This window comes from Solea solea, chromosome 1 (assembly GCF_958295425.1).
Source record: "Solea solea chromosome 1, fSolSol10.1, whole genome shotgun sequence".
NCBI lineage: Eukaryota > Metazoa > Chordata > Actinopteri > Pleuronectiformes > Soleidae > Solea > Solea solea.
This window is the reverse complement of record NC_081134.1, coordinates 12,228,544-12,248,754: the sequence shown is the minus strand read 5'-3', so window position 1 is coordinate 12,248,754 and position 20,211 is coordinate 12,228,544. Positions and strand designations below refer to the sequence as shown.

At 39.2% G+C, this 20,211-nt stretch overlaps 1 protein-coding gene across 6 annotated transcripts in view; it reads left to right on the top strand.

Annotated features, from left to right (window-relative positions):
- Positions 1–20,211, top strand: part of tnr (tenascin R (restrictin, janusin)) — a 139,582-nt gene that overhangs the window by 109,855 nt on the left and 9,516 nt on the right. For all 6 annotated transcript variants that reach the window (XM_058640735.1, XM_058640754.1, XM_058640763.1 and 3 more), the window contains 6 exons: positions 6,134–6,253; positions 8,079–8,222; positions 14,755–14,885; positions 17,401–17,533; positions 18,456–18,607; positions 18,794–18,890. In XM_058640735.1, the coding sequence (XP_058496718.1) occupies positions 6,134–6,253; positions 8,079–8,222; positions 14,755–14,885; positions 17,401–17,533; positions 18,456–18,607; positions 18,794–18,890 (777 nt within the window). The remainder of the gene's footprint in view (positions 1–6,133; positions 6,254–8,078; positions 8,223–14,754; positions 14,886–17,400; positions 17,534–18,455; positions 18,608–18,793; positions 18,891–20,211) is intronic.

Sequence of the window (20,211 nt, the reverse complement as noted above, 5' to 3'; positions counted from 1 at the left end):
TACAGTGAAGCAGTGCACTATCTACAGTAATGAGGGAAGTTGTCGAGATAGACTGGGGTGCGAAACAGCCCAGTGTGTCTTACTAACGGCCCTGTCTGTTGGTCTACATAATGACAACACACACACACACACACAGCAGAAAGCAGCGTGACCTCTTGGCAAACAGCACAGTTGGGGTGTTCCAGAAATACCCGACTTAACGTACAGATCGGTTTGATGCGTTTTCCCGGAGTGTTGCTGAGGTGTTATTCAGACATCGTACACTAGCTGTAAAATAACCCATCACTGCAACATCCCCGTGTCCAATAGTCCCCAATAAAACGAAGGACAGATTTCAATTTGTCGCAGGGTTATAAACCTTAGCATCACATTTATTCTATGAGTAGCACTTAGGAAGGGGAAACCACAATATATCCGTTTGGTTTCTATAATGTGTGATATGTGCATCTGGAATAAACAGACCAGCAGTCTGTGAGCATAGACTGTAGATGAAAAGTGGACATAGTTTTCCACAGACATCACCTCCTATTGGACGATACCAGCTGTCAGTCACATGTGCCATGCTCTTATCATCTGGTTGCCTCTAAATGGAAACATCATTTACAAAATTTAGATAATTGAATACAACCTGAAACTAGTGACTAAGACCATTAACTCTTCAGGTAAATGTATTGACATTACAAATTAAGTGAGAAGTAGGCTCATTTTCCCATAAACTTCCATCCATCCATCTTCTACCACTTCAGTCTCCACATGAGGGGGCGCTGGTATCAATCCCAGGTGACATAGGGCGAAAGGTGGGGTACACCCTGGACAGGTCGCCAGTCCATCACGAGGCCACATAGAGACAAATAACCATCCACTCTCATACTTACACCTACAGGCAATTTAGAGTGTCCAATTTTCCCAAATCTGCTTGTTTTGGAGGAAACCGGACTTCCATTAAGATGAATTACTTTTTGCAACCAACAGTCACCCCCTGGTGACCAACTCCTACTTCTATCTTACTCCCCAGGCACTTTTCAGACTGTAAGGCTATGCCCATTACTATAAACAGTCTATATCTGTGAGTAAGCAATTTTGCATTAGCTGACTGCACTTGTCATGATAATAAAGTTTGGTATGCTGTAGCCAACAGCAAATAAATACAGCCAGTTGATGATTGGAACTGGGTGTCATCCCCCTTGTTAGCAAAATGACCAAAATGCATTCCTTATAAGCAGAACAGTTTGCTGAACTCAGTGGCAATTTTAGCACAATTCATTAATATTTAATATTTAGAACATTAACAAAGCAAAGGGGGGGGGGGAGCATATAGAAACAACTATCATCCATTTCCCTGATGTCTACAGTCCCCTCATTTACCTTTAATGTTTCCCTCATGTCTTGTGATTGCTGTAATTGGGGCTACAATGAAACTATGTGCAATTCCCAGCTTAATGGTAGAGGTGAAGGAGAGAGCATGTGGTCCATATTAGGAGCACTCAGAGTGAACACACATTTGTTACAACTCATTTTTCAGTTGTGTTGGTCCAGCTATTGGACACAAAATCCACTGGTGTTGTTGACACGGACATGTTGATGGGAATAAGCAATTTGACTGAGGTTCAGGGGGTTACTACAAAATCAGCAGCAGGAGTGGGCCGGCAATGTGGAGGTGAGATAGAGAGAGAGAGAGAGAGAGAGATAGCAGTGAGGCAGAGCAGAAACATGATGAATCAGGAAGTTACTGCAGTTTGGATTTGGAAAATGATTAGAAGGAAAGAAGAAACGACAATGTTCCGGGATGCAAGTAGAATGACCTCCAGTACATCTGCGGCTCATTTATTAAACCTGGATTATTAAACCTTTAACATGATTAATGCTGGCAGAGGGTCTTGGTGGATTAAAATACAAACACCTAGACTTTAAATAGGCAGCTGTGACAACAGTGAAACAAAACAATGGAAAACCTGACCTTTCTGATCAGTGGCCAGGTTTAGTGCTGTTTTTTAAAATTAAAAATACTCAATAAGTCAATGCACCATACCTACAGAAGATATTCACACAGTCTTGCTCAGTAACCTAGTATCTCATCATGGCTTTTCAGAATTCCTACAGTAATTTGTTTTCCACGTGACAGAGCCATGCTTCTCATTAATCAAAAGGACTTGACCGCATGTTTTATAGCTCCTTCACTGCGGTTTCACACAGGATAAATGAGGTAGCTCCCACCTACACAAAAGCTGTATAGAAGGGGTTGCGTGGTGGGTGTCAGTTAACAACATCAGAATCCAAACGTTGTCCTCAAACTACTACTTGTGTGTAATGACTTTGGAGAAATCTGTCTCCCTAATCCTGTAAGATACTGTAGATTTACAATAATTCACAGTCGACTAACTGGGATACTGAAACTCATGTTTGACTCCCTAGGTCTCTAGGTCACAGTAAGCAGTGGAGTTAAGCGTCTTTTTAAAAAAATTTAAATAAAATGCGCCATAGAAGAAACAAATAACCTATTACCCAGGGGTTGTTTTTCTATACCATGGCTGGAAGTCTTGAGCGAAGAATTAGGTGTATATCAGCTAGAGACAAATATCAGCAGTTCTTTGCCAATACCAAAAGCCTGCAGCCTTCCAATTGGCCAGTGGAGTGTGGGGTGAGATGTGCTGAAGCAGAAGTGCTGGAGCTCTGCGCTCTCCTCAAGCTTGATAGTCAAGAGGCCCAGAGAGGCATGAGGGAATACATCGATACAAGGCCAGTGGTGAGAAAAATAGGCTTCCAAAGGTGTTAAGGCGCAAGGAGTCAGCACACTTTTTTGGTTTTAGTCCAGCGCAGAATGTGAACATGGCCTCTGCCAAATTAGTATTATAAGTGGAATGTAAACCACCACAGGACTCAAAAGCTTATCAGCTTTGATCCTGTGTGAAATGTTTTTCCTCAAGATATGTGAAGTCTCGGGCTCAAAAAACAAACAAGAATAACCAATCTTAGCGAGAAACCTCCAGGCAGGAGCATGTGAAAACAAACAGCAAAGACTCCACCATGAGCCAGCGTGGAATTTTTTATGAGCAGCTATTAAATGACAGTTGTTATAGGGAGGGTGGGAGTCACAATATTGTACTATGCTCATATAATGTTTTTTGTTTTTTTTATGGAGACAAATAAACATTTATCTTATTCATATATTCTATTCCATTTTAGAGGGGCAAAAATATTCAAAGATTATTTTCGTTTTGGGTGTTTTTCTGAGATACGTTGGATGGCTATATTAGCCTCCTGTGTTCTCTTGTCTGAACTTTGGAGGGAGCACTGAAGAAAGACAGAGGGGTGTATTTGTTTTGACTTTAAAGTGAACTATGAACAATAGTATCAGTCCCCAACATTGCCTACTTTACCTTCACAGTCTCCCTGAAATTGAAATCATCATTTGAGTAATTTGATCACATGTTGCTTGAAATGTCACCACACATTTACCTGTTATTGGATTATAGAGGTTGCAATAGATCTCCAAGAGCCACATCATTAGGACTTAAAGACAACTTAATAGTCTAATAATCCAGGTTTAACTATATCACAGTCATTAGGTTATTCTCACTAAATGTAAGATGCTGTGACTTGGTCTGGTTTCTTCAAACAGATGAATATAATAATCTCATTCTTAGATGTGATCTTCAAGCAAATCCATATTTATATTCTTTTTTTTTTTTTAGTTTTACAATTCCCTGGTGAAAATAGTCTATACAGTCTTAGGGTAATTACAAGTGAAGCCTTGTTTTGTGGTTTCAAACAATGTACCTAATATCCCATTTTTATTTAATTGAAATAGCATATATAGCATATGTAAAACTAGAATAGTACAATTTGGCCCCTTTTACCGTCTCATTGAAACACTGCGCCAGGCTATAGTTGCCACCTCATTAGAGAGCTGAATTCATTTTTCCCTTTTCTTCATACTTTACACCTCTGCTGTATTGTGTTACTGTTCATCAGGAAAAGTACGTTTTTTTAGAGAAGGCTTTTACATTCACATGACCTTTATCTTTCTGCCTGTGCTCTTCTGTATTCGTGGAGAGATTTTGAGTTAAATGGAGTTGGAGTTGCTCTTCAGCAGTGGACACTTGAAGTGTAATTGTGCTGAGATTTCCATCGTCCCGTAAATGCACTACAGCCCCATACACACTGACCACGGGAACAGAGGCTCATCCGAGTGTGGATTTGTGTATCTAAGTGCGACTGTGATCGTAGTTGGCTTGAGCCTGTGATTCACCAGTGCAATCAGGAGATGGAGAGTCAAGACTGGATTTTCACAGGCTCTGATGAAAGAGGATGACCTGTTTATATTTCTCTTTTTTGGTCATCTCTACTCTGTCTCTGTTGCCTATCTAATTGACTTGGCAAACCTCCACTGAATTCACTTAAACCTTATTGCAATTAAAGTAATGATGTTAATTGGGTTTGTTCATCTTTTTCAGTGACAAGACAGAACAACTAATTTCAATGTGCTAATGAGCACATTTGTTTTTTACTCCTATGAAATAAATACTGCCCTATCACAGTGTTTATTAGCTCATCTGGGCAAAGCTGTGGAACACAATATACTGTGTGTACAGCGCTGTGTGTTCCACTGCCACGCTCGCTGCTGCATCAAAATAACACACCTGAGGAGAACTTGGCGTTGAAACACTGAGGTTAAAGGTATAATTAAACTCAAACTCAATTTTGACATGGCCAGCTGTCTGAGAATGAAATGAGGAAGAGGGTGGGGTAACGGTGGGCTCAGGAATATTATTTTAGAGTTTCGACTGCATAATCTTTCTTTGATGTGTTAGAACTGAAGAAACTGATTAAAATGGCAAAGAGTCTCTTTATACCACAAAAAGCAGGTTGATTAATACTTTTCTTTTCAAAATAATCCATGTTTTATAGATATATCTCATCTTTTTGAAATGATATTATAATCTTTGAGATAATTTATTCATGAAATGGGAATACACAACATTTGTATAAATGATTTATTTTTTTCTTCTCTTCAAGCTTCTTAAATGTGAAGATTTGCTGCTTTCCCAAATTTGTAAACTAAATGTGTTCCGCTTACATTGTCTTCTGTAATTGGAATATCTTCAGTTAAATATCTTTGTTTATTAAATCTAAATTGAATATATCTTCAATAATCACATTTGATTAGTTAGTGTTTTCTATTTTATACATAAAACCACCTTCATTGCCTTAACATAGATCGTATATAAAAAGTGGAGCTAGCCTTCCAGCTTCCTCCTGAAGCCAAATAAGAGGTTAAAATATATTGAATTGCCACTAGAGGGCTTCAGTTTGAATGATTCATAGCATCAGTAATCTTATTTTCCTGAATGTTCTCAATCAGTAGTTTCAAGTCTTCAATAGCACATCTTGTCAGTTTTATATAATACGTTCCCATTTAGAGGAAAACAGACGGTGTCCACTCAAACTGTGTGTTTTATTTTAGTGTCCATTTTCACGTAGGAGTGGACACTTGTATCATTCAGGAGCCTCTTAGGTGATGCCTCTGAATTCACAGTTGCAAAATGTCAACGTGGCACTAGCCACATCATGATTCTGAAGGCATCAGAACTGGAGTTCAGATTCTTATCGGTGACATCATGACCAGTTGCTGCAACTAGAATGTGACCTGATCAGATTTATGTGGGGGAGCATCTTGATCAAAGCAAATGTCTGTTTCTGACTTGCCAAGTAGTTCTCAGCTGAATGCTACGTCCACTCATGTAACAGTGATAAATGTCCGTAATTGTTCTGCTGCCTGGTGTTGGATTTTCTCCACTGTCGCTTTAAATTTTTTTTGGCATAAACAGTTTTGATTATGTCGTCCGGGGCTAATTACAGGCAGTTTTGCCAAGATAGTGTGTTTCTTCCTTGGTTTCCTTTTTTTTAGCAACTTTTTCTTTCTTTTCAAAAAGCACATAGCAAAAAAAAAACGTGGTATTTTTTCAGCTACTTGATGTTGATGATAGTCGCCTGTGTCGTCGTTTGAGTGCACAAACCTTCATTTTCCTCTTCAGGCATTCCTCTCTGTGTGCTTACTCACCCACATTTAGGGTTTGACCTCGTCATGTTTAAAATACATTGGGCTTGTTTTTCTCTGTTAATGTGATTCTAGCGATGGACATGCCAGCTGAGTTGACGGCCCTCAACATCACTCCCCGAGGAGCCCTGCTGAGGTGGAGTCCTCCTATGTCCAGTGTTGACAACTACGTCATGACCCTCACACACAATCAAGGTACGTTTTTTTTCAAAATCTCATTTACTTTTCCAGGTAGACAATGTAGAGGTCAATAGACGATTGATGGGATAGAATGACGATTAGATTTCTTAAGTGATTTTAATGCAGTGTTCTCCTAACAGTTACTACCAGGATCTTGAGTCATTTTTCCAATTTTTGTGCTTCATGACATGAAGCAAATGCATACGAGAAACATTGTTTGTGTTTGATGAAGCACTAGACGATACCAGGTGCTGTATAAGCAAACATTTACATACTAACATTTGCATATCGTTTGAATCATACTGCTGACTGCAGAAACACCAGCCTGCAGAGTCAGGCTATAATAAGCAGATTAGTTTTAGGTCATTCAGATGCCGCTTGTGGAGTTGGTGCCATTGAGAAATTCCCATTAAAAAGATCCATGTGATGGGTCCTTTGAGGCAACATAGATACATTAGTCTTGTTTTCATTTCATTATGCACGGTGGAACCCCTAAGCCTCAGCGTAGGCACTGCAGTACACAGCATACGTTTGTGATAAGACCCATGGCCTCACTTTCTGACAGCCATATTCAGATAAGACAGAGATAGCCATGCTGCTGGGCCGCTCAGAGCCAGTTTATAATTTACTCTCTGAACTGTGGCTGACTTCAGTTACAGTAGGTTAGCCAGTGGGAGATACAGCCTAAAGCTACTTGACATGCTCAGCCAGAGTGCTTAAACGGGAACATGTAAAAATGTCTCGAAGGACTCACATTTTTCAAACAAACATCCGCAAGTGTTGGCAGGTATTAGTCTCTGCAAAGTGATTGCACTCACCAGTCAAGTTTTTAATGACACATCATTTCAAACATTATTAAATTCTTAGGTGACATGTGTGTCACAGGGCTCATATTTCTCTCACAGGCGCATGACCCCACTAAATGAGCCATGTCATGAGGTATCCACTAGACTCTGTATTGCTCAGCTCTAAGAATCGATGTGTAAATTACTCACGGACTGACTGGATCGCAGCCATATAATCTTATATACAGAGACAGTATTTATATGCGAGACACATATTTTAAAAGCAGCCCGCCATGGTGCACAGAAGTGCAATTCCGTTGGCTGTCTATGTATTAAACCAAGTTCAGTAAATCTCATATTTAATTTTATGTTGTCCTGCATCAAAAAAAAAAGGTTGTAATTGGAAGTATATGGAGCACCCATATACTGTAAAAAAAAAACCTGACCAAAAGAGAAAAAATCAATTTTTTCTCCTATTTCAAAGTAGCATCTCTGCCACAGTTATGTTTCACAGCTCGTAGTGTCACGACTATAAATTAAAAACCTTTGTGACCCAAGTTCCTGTTGCTGACTTGTTATATTTAATGTCTTCTCCAGAAATGTTTGCTGTCTTACAATCAATTACCACAATATTTTCCCAATGAGGTGCTTTTCACTGTCGAGTCAAATGTTGATTTAGCTGAATTATCCCTGTTTAGATGAATTAGTCAGTTTATCTCAGCCATGATTAAACCATCAAGTGATTGTTGTAAATGCAGCTACATTGAAACATTTACTGTATTTTAATACAAATCATATAAAAGATGTGCCTTATTTTTGTGGAATAGTCCGCAGAAGGTAAGTTTAGCTAAATATGTAATAAAGTCCTCTCAATTTCATATGAAGAAGAACCCTCACAGTGGATTAATATTAATCTTAGCTTTGAAATTCAAATTGGCTGCAATATTATGGTGCAGTGTATGCTTCAAAGATTTAACAAAAACAGACAAGTTGAAACAGAATGTTTGTAGGATGGTGCAAATGTAGTAAACCTGTGTGTGACACTTGTTATCCAGTGACAGCTGATACCGTCCTTGTGGAAGGCAACAAGCAGGAGCACCAGCTGTCTAATCTTAAGCCGAGCACCACCTACTCTGTCGCCCTGTACGCCACCAAAGGACCCCTCACCAGCGGCACAGTCATCACCAACCTCCAAACACGTACGTGTTAATTTTATTCAGCTGTTTTTTTAGTACAGTGGGCGGGGCGGTGGCTCAGTGGGAATCTTGGTTGCCTCTGAGCAGAACTTGACTGGAGCCTTTCAGTGTGGAGTATACATTTTTCTCACTTGTGTGTGGGGTTTCCTTCAGATGAGGATGACGAGCTGAAATCACACTAAAAAAAAATATTGTGTGTGCTTATTAAGAATCCTCCTTGTCCTTGAAAAAGAGCAGTGGCTGCTCACTGCTTCTGGAGTAGGTGAAATGAGTCAAATGCACAGGTGTCGTGCTAACTTCTGCCCACCGAGGCAATTGTGTGTGTTTATTGTTAAAAAAATTAGTATTTGTGAATTCATAGCAGCAAAACAGGGCTTTCTGCAAGGATGTGGAATACGATTAGTCAAAAAGTTGTTTGTTTGATGCAAGTGGTTTTTAGTGTGTTGTTGAGTAACGTCTTAATCTTCATTTCAAGTAGGTTGTTTTTATTTTAATCATTGTTGATGTTGTTTGTCGTCTAGCTTTATGTGCATAAATACAACAACACAGCCATTGCACGGAAAAAAATCACAAGATATTAGATCAGGAGCATTTTTGTGCGGTTGCTATTGGGAGTCACATTTGTCACAGGGGTGAGTGTCTTGTGAGACATAATGTCATAGTCGAGGCCATTAATTCACCGGCATGTGACCCACCTCTCCACTTATATTCACTTTTATCAGTTGCCCAGTGTGAGAATGTGAAAGGTGAAGGAATTGTTCCAGTTTAACCGAGTTGCAGCTCTGTAAACCTTGTTTTTTTGTAGACTTCTTGGAGGGAGGAAGAAAACTTTTCAGTCAGCAGAAGAGTTCATATCCCCAAAGGAGTACCCTGTGCTACCTGTCCTGCACTGCAGCACAGACAAACTGCTCGAAAAGGAAACAAACCCTGACAGAGAACCTGAGAGCAGGGCTGCGCACACTTGAAAACATAAATGGGGCTCAGGAAAATAAGGTGTACCTGCAAAAGTGTCAATGCCATACGTGCACAGAGCAACTCATACATAAACAACTGTTCTTGGCAGTTTAAGGTGGTTCTAATTTGGAAACAGATGCTGTGCCGAGTGCAGGGCTTCTCAGGAGAACAAAAGATAAGAAAAAAAAAACAAGAAACATGCATCTCTGCCCTGGTTAGACTCTCATAAGAGAGCAAATAGGACAGGATTTTCTTTTGAACACCATGTCTTATAAAATCAAAGAAACAGTTGGGCGCTTGCCGTTTTTACTCTCCTAAATTTATTCATGCTTTCATTTTGGAGTAGTTTCTTTGGGTGGAAAAGGCATGTAGATAAAACCTACTTGGAAATCCTCCAAATAATTCTCGCCTCCATTCAAGAAGAAAGAGGCTTTTTTGGAAAAATATTTGGAATTATATCAGTTTTATTTAAATATACAGAGCAAACGTCTGTCGTGTACATATAAACATAGCTGAATCTGTGATTGTTTTTTGTGTTTTTTTATGTTGAATAAGGCCTTCATAAAAGATAGGTACTTGTTTTTATTTTGACCTAATTTGAGTGGAGGACTGAATTAATGAAAAGAATGAATATAATCTCTCAACCCAATCAAGTGCCACCCTTGGGCAATATTAAAATATTCAACGTATCAACATAGTGTTTTTCTTTACACACATGATGGGGCTCTGTATATGTAAATAATAACAACAGACTAATAATAACAATATGTATAAAACCTACGTGTTTGCATTCCTTTGCTTGCAGGACTAATGATACCATGTCTCACCAGGGGGCGCCTGAGTCAATACCAACTTCAGAGGGGTCTTCTCGTGTTGTTAATTAAACTCCTTAATTGAAATCCTGAAGCCCAGTACTGCTGTGCTCACACAACATGCTCTCTCAGGCTGTGGTCAACCCTTTTCCAATTGCTGTTTCTGTCCGCCGTGCATTTTGAATGTGCTTATATATTCGTGTGCGACAGATTCCAATTCTTTAAAATAAAAAACGATTAATAATTAATAACTCTTTATTTCAACAAGCTGTAAACAAAGCTCCTGCTGATTGGTTAGAAGCTGAAATGCACATTTTTTTCCACAGTGGTATTATTGAGTGTATACTAGTAAACTTGCTGCTGTAAACATTATTTGTGCTCCTTTAGAAACAAGATGTATTTATTCTAATTATTAGATGAGATCATTGCGTCACTGCTGCGCCCTCAGTTTGATGATGACTGTGAAGTCACACCATATAGTGGATAAGAATGAAGAAAAATGATATGGATATGGCTGATTTTATTTATGGGGCAAAGTTCCTTTGTTGATTCCCAAAACTCTTAATCACAGCTGAGAGTTGTTTTATTGTCTGGCCTTTGTGGCTCAAAAGTTCAACACAGTAAGGTAGTTTGGCTCCCCAAAGGCTGACATATAAGCTGTAAGGTTGGGAAAATCAGGGATTTCGTTACGGGTGTCTCTATAAGCCTGTAGGCTGCAGCATCAGGACGTCTTCCCTTCAGATGTGTGTGAGCCCATTTGCTGAGAGGTGCTTGGCATGTTTTTGAACTGGTAAAGATCCTTGCTTTAGGCAGCTTCCTTGAGCTCTGGCTGATATTCGAGTGCTGCTATAAACGAAAGATAATCCTGACTCTTCAGGCAACTTTTTTTTCTTTTTTTTTTAAAGAGATTAACATAATTTTCAAGTACTGGTATCTGCATTAAATCTGTAATGTTAATGACCGTGTGGCAAAAATGCTCCCAACTGCAACTACATGAAAATTTATACCACAGTCTATTGACCTGTACTTCAGATTAATTATCAAAGGTAAAAGAAAATGAGAACTGATATGCCTGTTTTTTGGATCTGCTTTAAAATGGTGATGGGTTGGTTCTCTGGTCCCATTTCACTTCTTCACAAAATGCCATGCAATGTGATTGTGTAGTTTTTGAATAATTCTGCTAACAGACAAACAGACACAGGTCAATGTGATATCCAATGCAGCCTGTGATTCAGTTTGATGGTGGACTTCATAAATACAGTGGAGTTTTGTGTAGAGAACACTTACCCTCTTGTCTTCCTGCAGCAAATTGCTGCTACCCATGTTGTCCTTCCATTCTCTCTCTGGGTGTTTTTTTCCTCTTGCATTGTTTACACGTTGAGTTAATGAGACGTCAGATGAAGCCAGTCCTGTATATCACAGTCGCACTGTTCAGAACTGCCAGCAGCTCAGACAAAACCTGCTCACCTGCTCAGCCGCACTCCATGAGTGGGTTTAATTGGAGGCAGAGTGTGAGCGAGAAAAGGAACGGGGAAAGATTTAATTGGCAAGTGAAGAGGAGGAAAGAATAAAGAAAATGAGGGTTGTTGAGGGTCTTCTGGTTTTCTATGAACTCAAAACTCCCATTCAAGCCTCTTCCTTCTCTCAACAAACCTCCACCAACAAATGATTCAGGGGAAAAAATACGTGGAGAGAAGACGAGAACACAAGATTAACTCCATTCACTCTCTGTCCCATTGAGTTAGATTGGCAACTTGTCAGATACGGAGGAAAGGATGAGGTGGACACAAGATAGAAAGATGAAGAGCAGCAGAGAAAGAGACATACATACGAGAAGATAACGGGGAATGAAATACAGGAAGACCCCAGGTTTATTTTGGAATAGGAGGAAATGGCTAAAAGGCAGGATGGTCGAAAAGCATTTTTCCTCTTTTTCTGTCCTCCCCAATTCCCCTATCACACAATGTGGATCTGCTTATCCCTCTATTTAAGAGAAGGCACTTGGTATACATAAGTAGGTGAATGACAGAAAAGCAACTGATATAAGTGGGTATTTAGTTATTGTTGTAGTTTTACTTTTAGTTTTATGCATCCAGGATCAGATGTTGTTCTAAAAGCTAAGGTGCTAATAAACACAAATGTGTGTTTATTATAAAAGACGGTGGTCCTTTCACTAGAAAGGTGATGATGGAAATGAAAGAAAATTAATTAGAAACCAGAAGATCAGACAATGTAAATTACAGCGAGCAGCGCCTCGCTGTAAAGGTTGGATGTCTTTAATTCATATTTACAGCAGGGATGTTTTAACTGCTGAGCACTCATGGTGCAACACTTCATTTATTTCAGCACCTCTGCCTCTCTGTTGGTTGAGTGGCTGACAATGTGTGCCAGAGTCATGATGTAACTCCAGGAAACTGAGTTTTCTAATACAAGGTCATCCATTTTCAGGCGAGCTCAAAAAGCGAGGCTGAGGCAGCTTCTGCTACCATGTTGAAAGATCAGTGGGATGATAAAAGTTGGTGAAACTGAGGCCGTGTCTCCTTGGGATTTTATCCGAGTACCAAGTGAAGCACTATAATCGAGCCTTGTTTAAAGTGGAGAGAACAACAACGGATGTGGATGTGTTGGGACATTTTACCCAACTCATTGTTTGCATTCACACAACAGTACATGTAGAATTACTTGGAAATAAATAATAGATATATAATATAAATATATCATGTCTGCCTATTACAGCCAGTATCTTGTTCTCCTTCACTACTCCAGTGGTGGTTCAGTAATGGATGAAGTCGTAAAAGAATTATTATTTTCAAACCTTTTGAAAAAGTATGACATTTCATTCTCAGATACATCTCCAGGTGTAAAGGCTCTTTGTCTCCCTTCCCATCCAGAGTTTGATTGGAAAATGTCTAAAGTGGGACACACAAGGGGGACATGAGATTGTAATTATATGGTTCAGTTAAAAAAAGAGTCTCTCCTTCTTCTCATCACCTTGGGAATCAGTGAGATAAAGACTTTGGGACGTCTGGCAATTTTCAAGAATCCATTCAATATGCCTTAGATAGATAGATAAATAATTGTAATTTAAAGTTATTTCGAGAGCATACTGCAGTAGAAAAAAAAATACAAGGGATCCAGTTAAGAAACTATGGATTTGTGTGGAAGTGGAAGCGCCATCCCAGCCCTCAATGTTTTGCATGGTGTCCTTTCTTTAATTTTATATTTCTGTGCGTGCATTCATCAGCGCATTAGGCTCAAAACTCTGGAGCTTTAATGTATTTTGTTAAATGATGTTGATTTTTGTGTACATTTTTTTTACTGAGCAATATTTAAAAAATAGTTGAGAAGTGTACTTACACATTATGTAGCACATTGCATCAGCATTTGCAGCAACACATTGGACTGGACTGATCATGCTGCTGCTCTGCACAGGAAGAGTCAGAGCAGACTCTCTCTCCACTGAGGAGAGTGAGATGTTTTGGTGTGCAGAGAGTGCTCCTCAAGACCTTTTATGACTCTGGTGGCATCAGACATCTTCTTTGGAGTGGTCTGCTGTGGCTATTATCTCTGATGGGGAACCTGTCCCACCCCCTCTCCAGGACACTATCATTGCAACGGGCAGCTTCTTCAGTGACAGATTGATCCACCCTATTATAAGTGTGTGAAGGAGTGATATTGCAGCTCTTTGCTCCCTGCTGCTCTTACGCTCTTCAACCAGCACTGCTCTCAGTAGACTACATGAAAACACATGTTGATCCAGTACTATGCAATGCCAGTAATCCCATACAATTTTACATGTCACTCTCATGCTATATATATACTGGTTACACACTGTCTACATTGTAAGTGTTCTAAATATTTAATATATGGAATTTTTGTATATTTTTATATTCCTAGATTGCGTGCTTAATTTTGTATTACTTTTACCATTTGTACTATCTGTGCTGCTGTCAGTACAGTAAGTGAAGTATCAGCATCAGGCTTATCCTTTGAATCTTGATTAAGACTGAGAGTATTACACTTACAGTGTGGTTCAAGTGGCAAAAGAAGAAAAAAAACAAATCCTTTCAAGATGGCCTTGAGCAGCACATACGTAGTCTCCATCTTGATGAATTGGAGGAGCCAAGGTTGTGTTGAGTCTTTGATGTGCTGCTAAATCTAGTGCTGATCTTTTCCAGTGAGAGAAAACGTGGCAACAGCATGGCCGTGTGCTCATTTCTGCTAGGCCTGCTCATACGAGCTAATGTTGGGAAAGAAAATCTCAAATGAGCACATCTGACTGTTCCTTTAGTGTTCATTGCCTGACAGCGTTGGGACCTAACAATTGTCGTGAAATGTGAATGTTGAAAATTTAACAGAACTGTTTCTGCCTCATTATCGCCAACTTCACACTGTAAAATGTAGAAGTCTAAGTGTGAATCACACAAAACCAGAACAACATATAATATAGTTATTTACCCATTACCCATACCACAAATATTTAGCCATTTCAATTTATTTCAACACATTAGATTATCACATTCCCACTATAAATAGAGAAAAAACAAACAGACAAATCCACATCATGCTGCACCACACTTTCATTCTGTAGATATATAGAACAACTACTAAAATAAACATGTCTGTTGTAGCTTCAATGTTGACTGCAGATTGGTAGTTACTGTTGTGACTACCAATCATCAAGGTCATCAGTTCAAATTCCACTTTGAATAAAGTGTTTGCAGCCAAATGAAATTTAGTTCAAGTTTATTTTCTTATCGTCCCCACAGCCATGGACACACCCCTGAACCTGACAGCCAGTGAAGTGAATCACCGCAGCGCTCTTATCTCCTGGCAACCACCAATCGCAGAAATCGACAACTACATGCTCACATACAAATCGACCGATGGCAACCGAAAAGTAAGTAGCACTCACAGCTGTCAGGTCTTACATCTGTCTGTCGTTGCGCGTACAACAGATGCACTCATAAACCCATGGTTGATATGTTATGATATGTTAACTGCAACCAGAATGAGTCTACACATCCCCGGGATCTTGTTCAGTCTCCCAGCTACAGTGGCAAATGTGTCAGGGAGATAAACTGTACTTTGGTTAATCCGCTCACCTGAAATCATACTATGATCTCCGTAGTTCCTGTGGGACACACTGAAACTTCATCTTAAACAGATATTGTTCCAAAATGTATTCAAATAATTATACTAAGACTGGATAATGTGAAACACTCTTTATTAAATTATAATGAATGCAGCAGTCCAATAACTTTGTGTCAAGAACCTTATCATTCAAATTGTATCTGTCAGTCTTGTAATACCTTGATATGGAGCGTGTAAGCACAAGGGAGCTGCACAGTTAAACTGTCCAACGGAGACATGGCTTCTCTGTGTCTCTACAGAGACATTTTTATTTTGATTAAGCCCTTTGATGTGGCCGGGTAATGACAATAAAGCACATTAGTAAGATCTGTGTGCAACACATTGCGCCCTTTAACAAATTGACTGGAACCATTCCCCATGATGCTTTGCAAGACTCCCTTTAAAATGGCAATTATGTGTTTTACACACAGAGACACACAGGCTGGGCCTTTGTATCGTCGTGAGAGCACTCACTGATATTTCATGCCCCTTTTAAGTAACTATTATTATTATCCGCCACAAAGAAAGAAAGAAAAAAATAATCAAAAAGTCCTTTGAGCTTGTGTGGACCAACTTACATACGAACAAATAATCAGCCCGACCAAAGGGATGACGTCACATTATAAGCACACACACACACACACACACAACAGACTTGTGTCTTGTAAAGAAACAGAAATTAAATTACTCTTCTCTCTTCTCTCTAACCTTGAAAGTGTGGTACTGTAGTGAGGTTGACCATTGGGTGTCACTCATGCACAAGGCTGTAACTGTAACTCTTCATGAGATTTTACATGTAAGCAAACAGACTTGTCTTAATTACAGTTTTACTGTTTATCCAATGCTCTGTGTCCTGTTGTCCTTGTTCCTGGAAGAAGCTTAGTTGTTGTCTATTGTGGCTTTTACAAATACATTAGATTAAATCAACATGCAGTAATGTGCATGTTAGAATTCCATTTGAATCATGTTTGTATTCTTATAATCGTATTAGAGTTGTCATCATCTCTCCTATGCATGTGGTCAGATAACTAGACTTAGTTATCTTATCCAATGTGATGACTTCATTTTTTTTTTTATTTGGTAATGCTTTTTTTTGAGACATTGAGCAGCTTGAAGAAGTCCCGTATTTTGATTTCATATCGTACAACAACACATGAGTCACACACTCATGCTTTTAATATTTCTGCCAGAAATCGAAATGGTCCTTGTGAGGTTTTCCTCAAGTTGTCTCTACTTGAGGTCTGACTCAGCTTAAAATATGGCTGTATTCCATGAGCAGTATTCTAACTCTGATGAGACTTACAGCTGTTCAGCCAGGTTCCCCTCTCACCGAGTTAATTGACTTCATGCTCAAAGAGCGTGCATGATTAATTTCTTCTCTGATTAACATTTATTTACGTTGGTAAATGAATGCGCGGTATCTCCGGAGTGTAACGATAACTCACACACATGCGCGAGGGCCAACAGGCATCTGCACACCACTCAAACACTATCTGTGGTGAGTGTATGAAGGTTTGTTATTAGACTCGATAAGATGAGGCTGTTTCGCTTGCAATAAAAATCTTATCTTGACCCTGAAAACCCAGTGGGAAAATGTCAGCTCCTTGGAGACAGAGAGACATCGTTTACCAGCTGCTTCCCTGCATAATTCACAGGGACACATTGCCTGGAAATGTATGATTTTTTTTCCCTCCAAACCGGCTGAATATTTCATTTTAACTTGTTCATATTTAATGTGTATTCAGGCAAAATTGTAACACACATGCACAAAAAACACACACACTGACAAGTTAAGGTTTTGAGCATCCTGCTGGTGGATTTATGTGATACCTAAGAAACTCCTGTCAGAAATGGTCAAATGTCCTGACTCTTTCTAATATGCTCAACAGAAGAGGATTTGTAAAAACTAACTCCAATGTGCCTTTGTGACTTTCTCACTCAAAATCAAGTGTTTGATGATTAGTAGCTTCTCAGCTTGGATTTCACTAACAGTCTGTTATCTGGTCCTCACCCATTTACACTTGTCCTTTCTTGCTTCTCATGTTTTATATGTGAAAACTGTAATAAAGTCAGCAAATGGGGAACAGATGCTAATGCAATGTATAAATGTCACCACAGGTTTTTTCTGACACTACAAGTGCAATTTAATGTGTCTCTTTTTCAACTCACAGGGACTTTATTTTTACCCATTGGTTTGTACCGAGCAAATTCTCTTATTACATTATAGAAGGCAAATTCTTATGTATGTTAATTCATTTTCTGTGTGTGTGTGTGTGTGCTAGGAGTTGATCCTGGATGCAGAGGACACTTGGATCCGTCTAGAAGGACTGGCTGAGACCACAGAGTACACAGTCAAGCTCCAGGCAGCAAGAGGACTTGACACCAGTGCTGTCGTCTCCACCACCTTCACTACAGGTACTGCACCTCACTGTAACAAACATATAGCAAAGAGCAGTCAGACTCATGTTTTAAACAGTGTTTGTGAGATGGAATGTGCAAGAAATCTATTTTCTTAATTATCTTTATTAGCAGAAAGAATAATGTTACAGCTTATTGACTTTATGGTCTTTAAAAATGTTGCCCTAGGGTCTGTTTAATACTGGTATTCATTACCTATGCCCAATGCACTAACTTTTACTCACATATGTAATATGATTATATATATATATATTATATTAAAGAGTACCTGGAAATTATTGGAATATCAAGCATTTTCTTGGCCTCATGAATTAGTTTACCCCTTGTGCAATGCATCACACATTATAGTAACTATAATAATGGGTCCCCACTGTCGGGCACCATTTCCATCTTTACTCGCTGCAGAATACCGAGAGAAATGACCCACAAGACTGCACCTGCAGAGTGGTAATTTACAATCATGGAGCTGAACAGTCTGGTGTAGTCTCCACTGTCCTCAGCCTGTAATTGGATGTTGGTCAAGTGAGGGTTAGGGGATACCGTAGAGCTGCTAATCATATGAAATTAAGGGGAACATTTCAAACATAAATATGAGTATCCATTATTTCAATCAACCTGTGGACATAGCAGTAGACTGTGTTGAGGTGGAGGATCGTGCACTTCTGTGTGTAAACTCATCCAACTATTACAACAACAAAGAGCTAAATGTCCGTACAGATACTTCCGTACAGAAGTATTTAAAATAATTTAAAATGAGCTGTTGGCCAGTTTAGTTATGTGCATTAAAATTAGTTAAAGGATGCAAAAACGTTGTGACTATAAGCAACATTATTCAAATAAATTCTTGCATCTCATTTCAAATTCTATGCTCGAGATCTAAATATGGTCTTGTACCGACTCCTACTCTGCTCCTCTCCAGGGAGTCGTCTATTTGCAACACCTCAGAATTGTGCCCAACACCTGCTGAATGGAGAGACGCTGAGTGGTGTCTACACAATTTACATCAACAGAGACCCCAGCCAGGGAGTGCAGGTGTACTGTGATATGACCACTGATGAAGGAGGGTGGATCGTAAGTCCCTGTGCAAATAACACCATCTCTTTTAATAGCACTGTTGTCAAACGTGTGAATGTGGGTGAAAAGGTAGGAGGAGAGTATAAGAGAAATTTCACTGTCAAATGACTTGGTAACAGCTATTTTAGTCTGAACAACTGCTTATTTTTCTGAACTTGTGGTGCCATCACTTCGGTTTCGCAGGTGTTCCAGCGTCGTCAGAATGGCCTGACAGACTTTTCCAGGAAGTGGAGTGACTACCGGGTTGGCTTTGGAAACTTGGAGGATGAGTTCTGGCTTGGTGAGACCCTAATGAGATCATTTTTTTTCTAGATAAAACCTTCGCTGACAGTATTTTCTAGTCCGAGCCTTTTTCAACCTGGGCTCTATGTTTATAAATGTGGGTGTGAAATTGAATCAGTCTTACAAAAACTTTGCTCCAGTAGATTGGTTCAGCTGGCATCTTAGATTAGCACGAATACAGATTGTACGATCACTGCTCCATGCATCAACAGTAGTCACAGCTGTGGTAATATCCTGTTTATTAGTACCTCTGTCTTATGTGTGATTAAATCAGCAATACACGCAACGCTGCCCAATGTCTATCTTTGGACATGTTGCTCTGGGGTTTATATATGCAAAGTCCTGTATAATGCATTGTTATGAACTGACTGTAGCGAACCACACTACCTAACTTAATGTACTGGAAGATTGTCAGTGGAAGGGGAAAAAAAAGCAAGCAATATTTCCATAAAAAAACTTTATATATCTTTAAAGATGTTGCTCCCAGAGATAAGATTATGAAATATACCTCCTCCAGTCAAAATGAGTCTGCATTTTACATAGGTTTTCTTCAAGATACTGAAATGACACTGGCTGACTCATTGGTGTACAACATAATGGAAAGATAAGATTAGATTTGCCTCTGCCTCACTTCAATTTCCTGTTAACCTGCCCCTATAAGCTATAGGCTGATGCTCAGCTGCAACCTTCCACTCGTTTTGTTCAATCTGTGTTCCAGTTTTCTGAAGACTGTATTACATTCTTTATCTGCACACGGTCTCAATGACTGTAGTGGAGTTAATAGGTGCAATCAATAGAGAGACGTAGCTTTCATCTGGTTCCAATTGATACATCTTTTCTTTTATCGAGGGCTACAATATTCCCAATATCTTTAGCAGGCAGTAAATGCTTTCTTGGAAGAGTTTCCACTTTGTGTGATGATGGAGAATGAAGCCACCAGACCTTTTATGCTTTTTCTCATCTCATCTTTCAGCACATGACTTCACAAAGTCTATACCATTCATTAATGGAATTTCCGAAAGCTCATCTTTCCCTGAAATGAATTGCTAATTGTTTCAAGTGTCAGCCTGATCCAAAGACAAAACAGAACAGCCTCGCTGTTTTTGATGGAACACTAAATGTTGTTTTTTTTTCCTCCCACCTCTCTAAATCTCATTATAAAACAATAATTATATTCATTAGAAAATGTGCAAATGAGTCATGGTTCTTCCTAGACCAGTTTTTGCGTTATTGTTTTTGGTGCAGATGATTAAAGGAAAATATTACATGAATATTTCATCAAGTGAATCAGGACTTTGAGAAGAATGTTTTCTAAACTT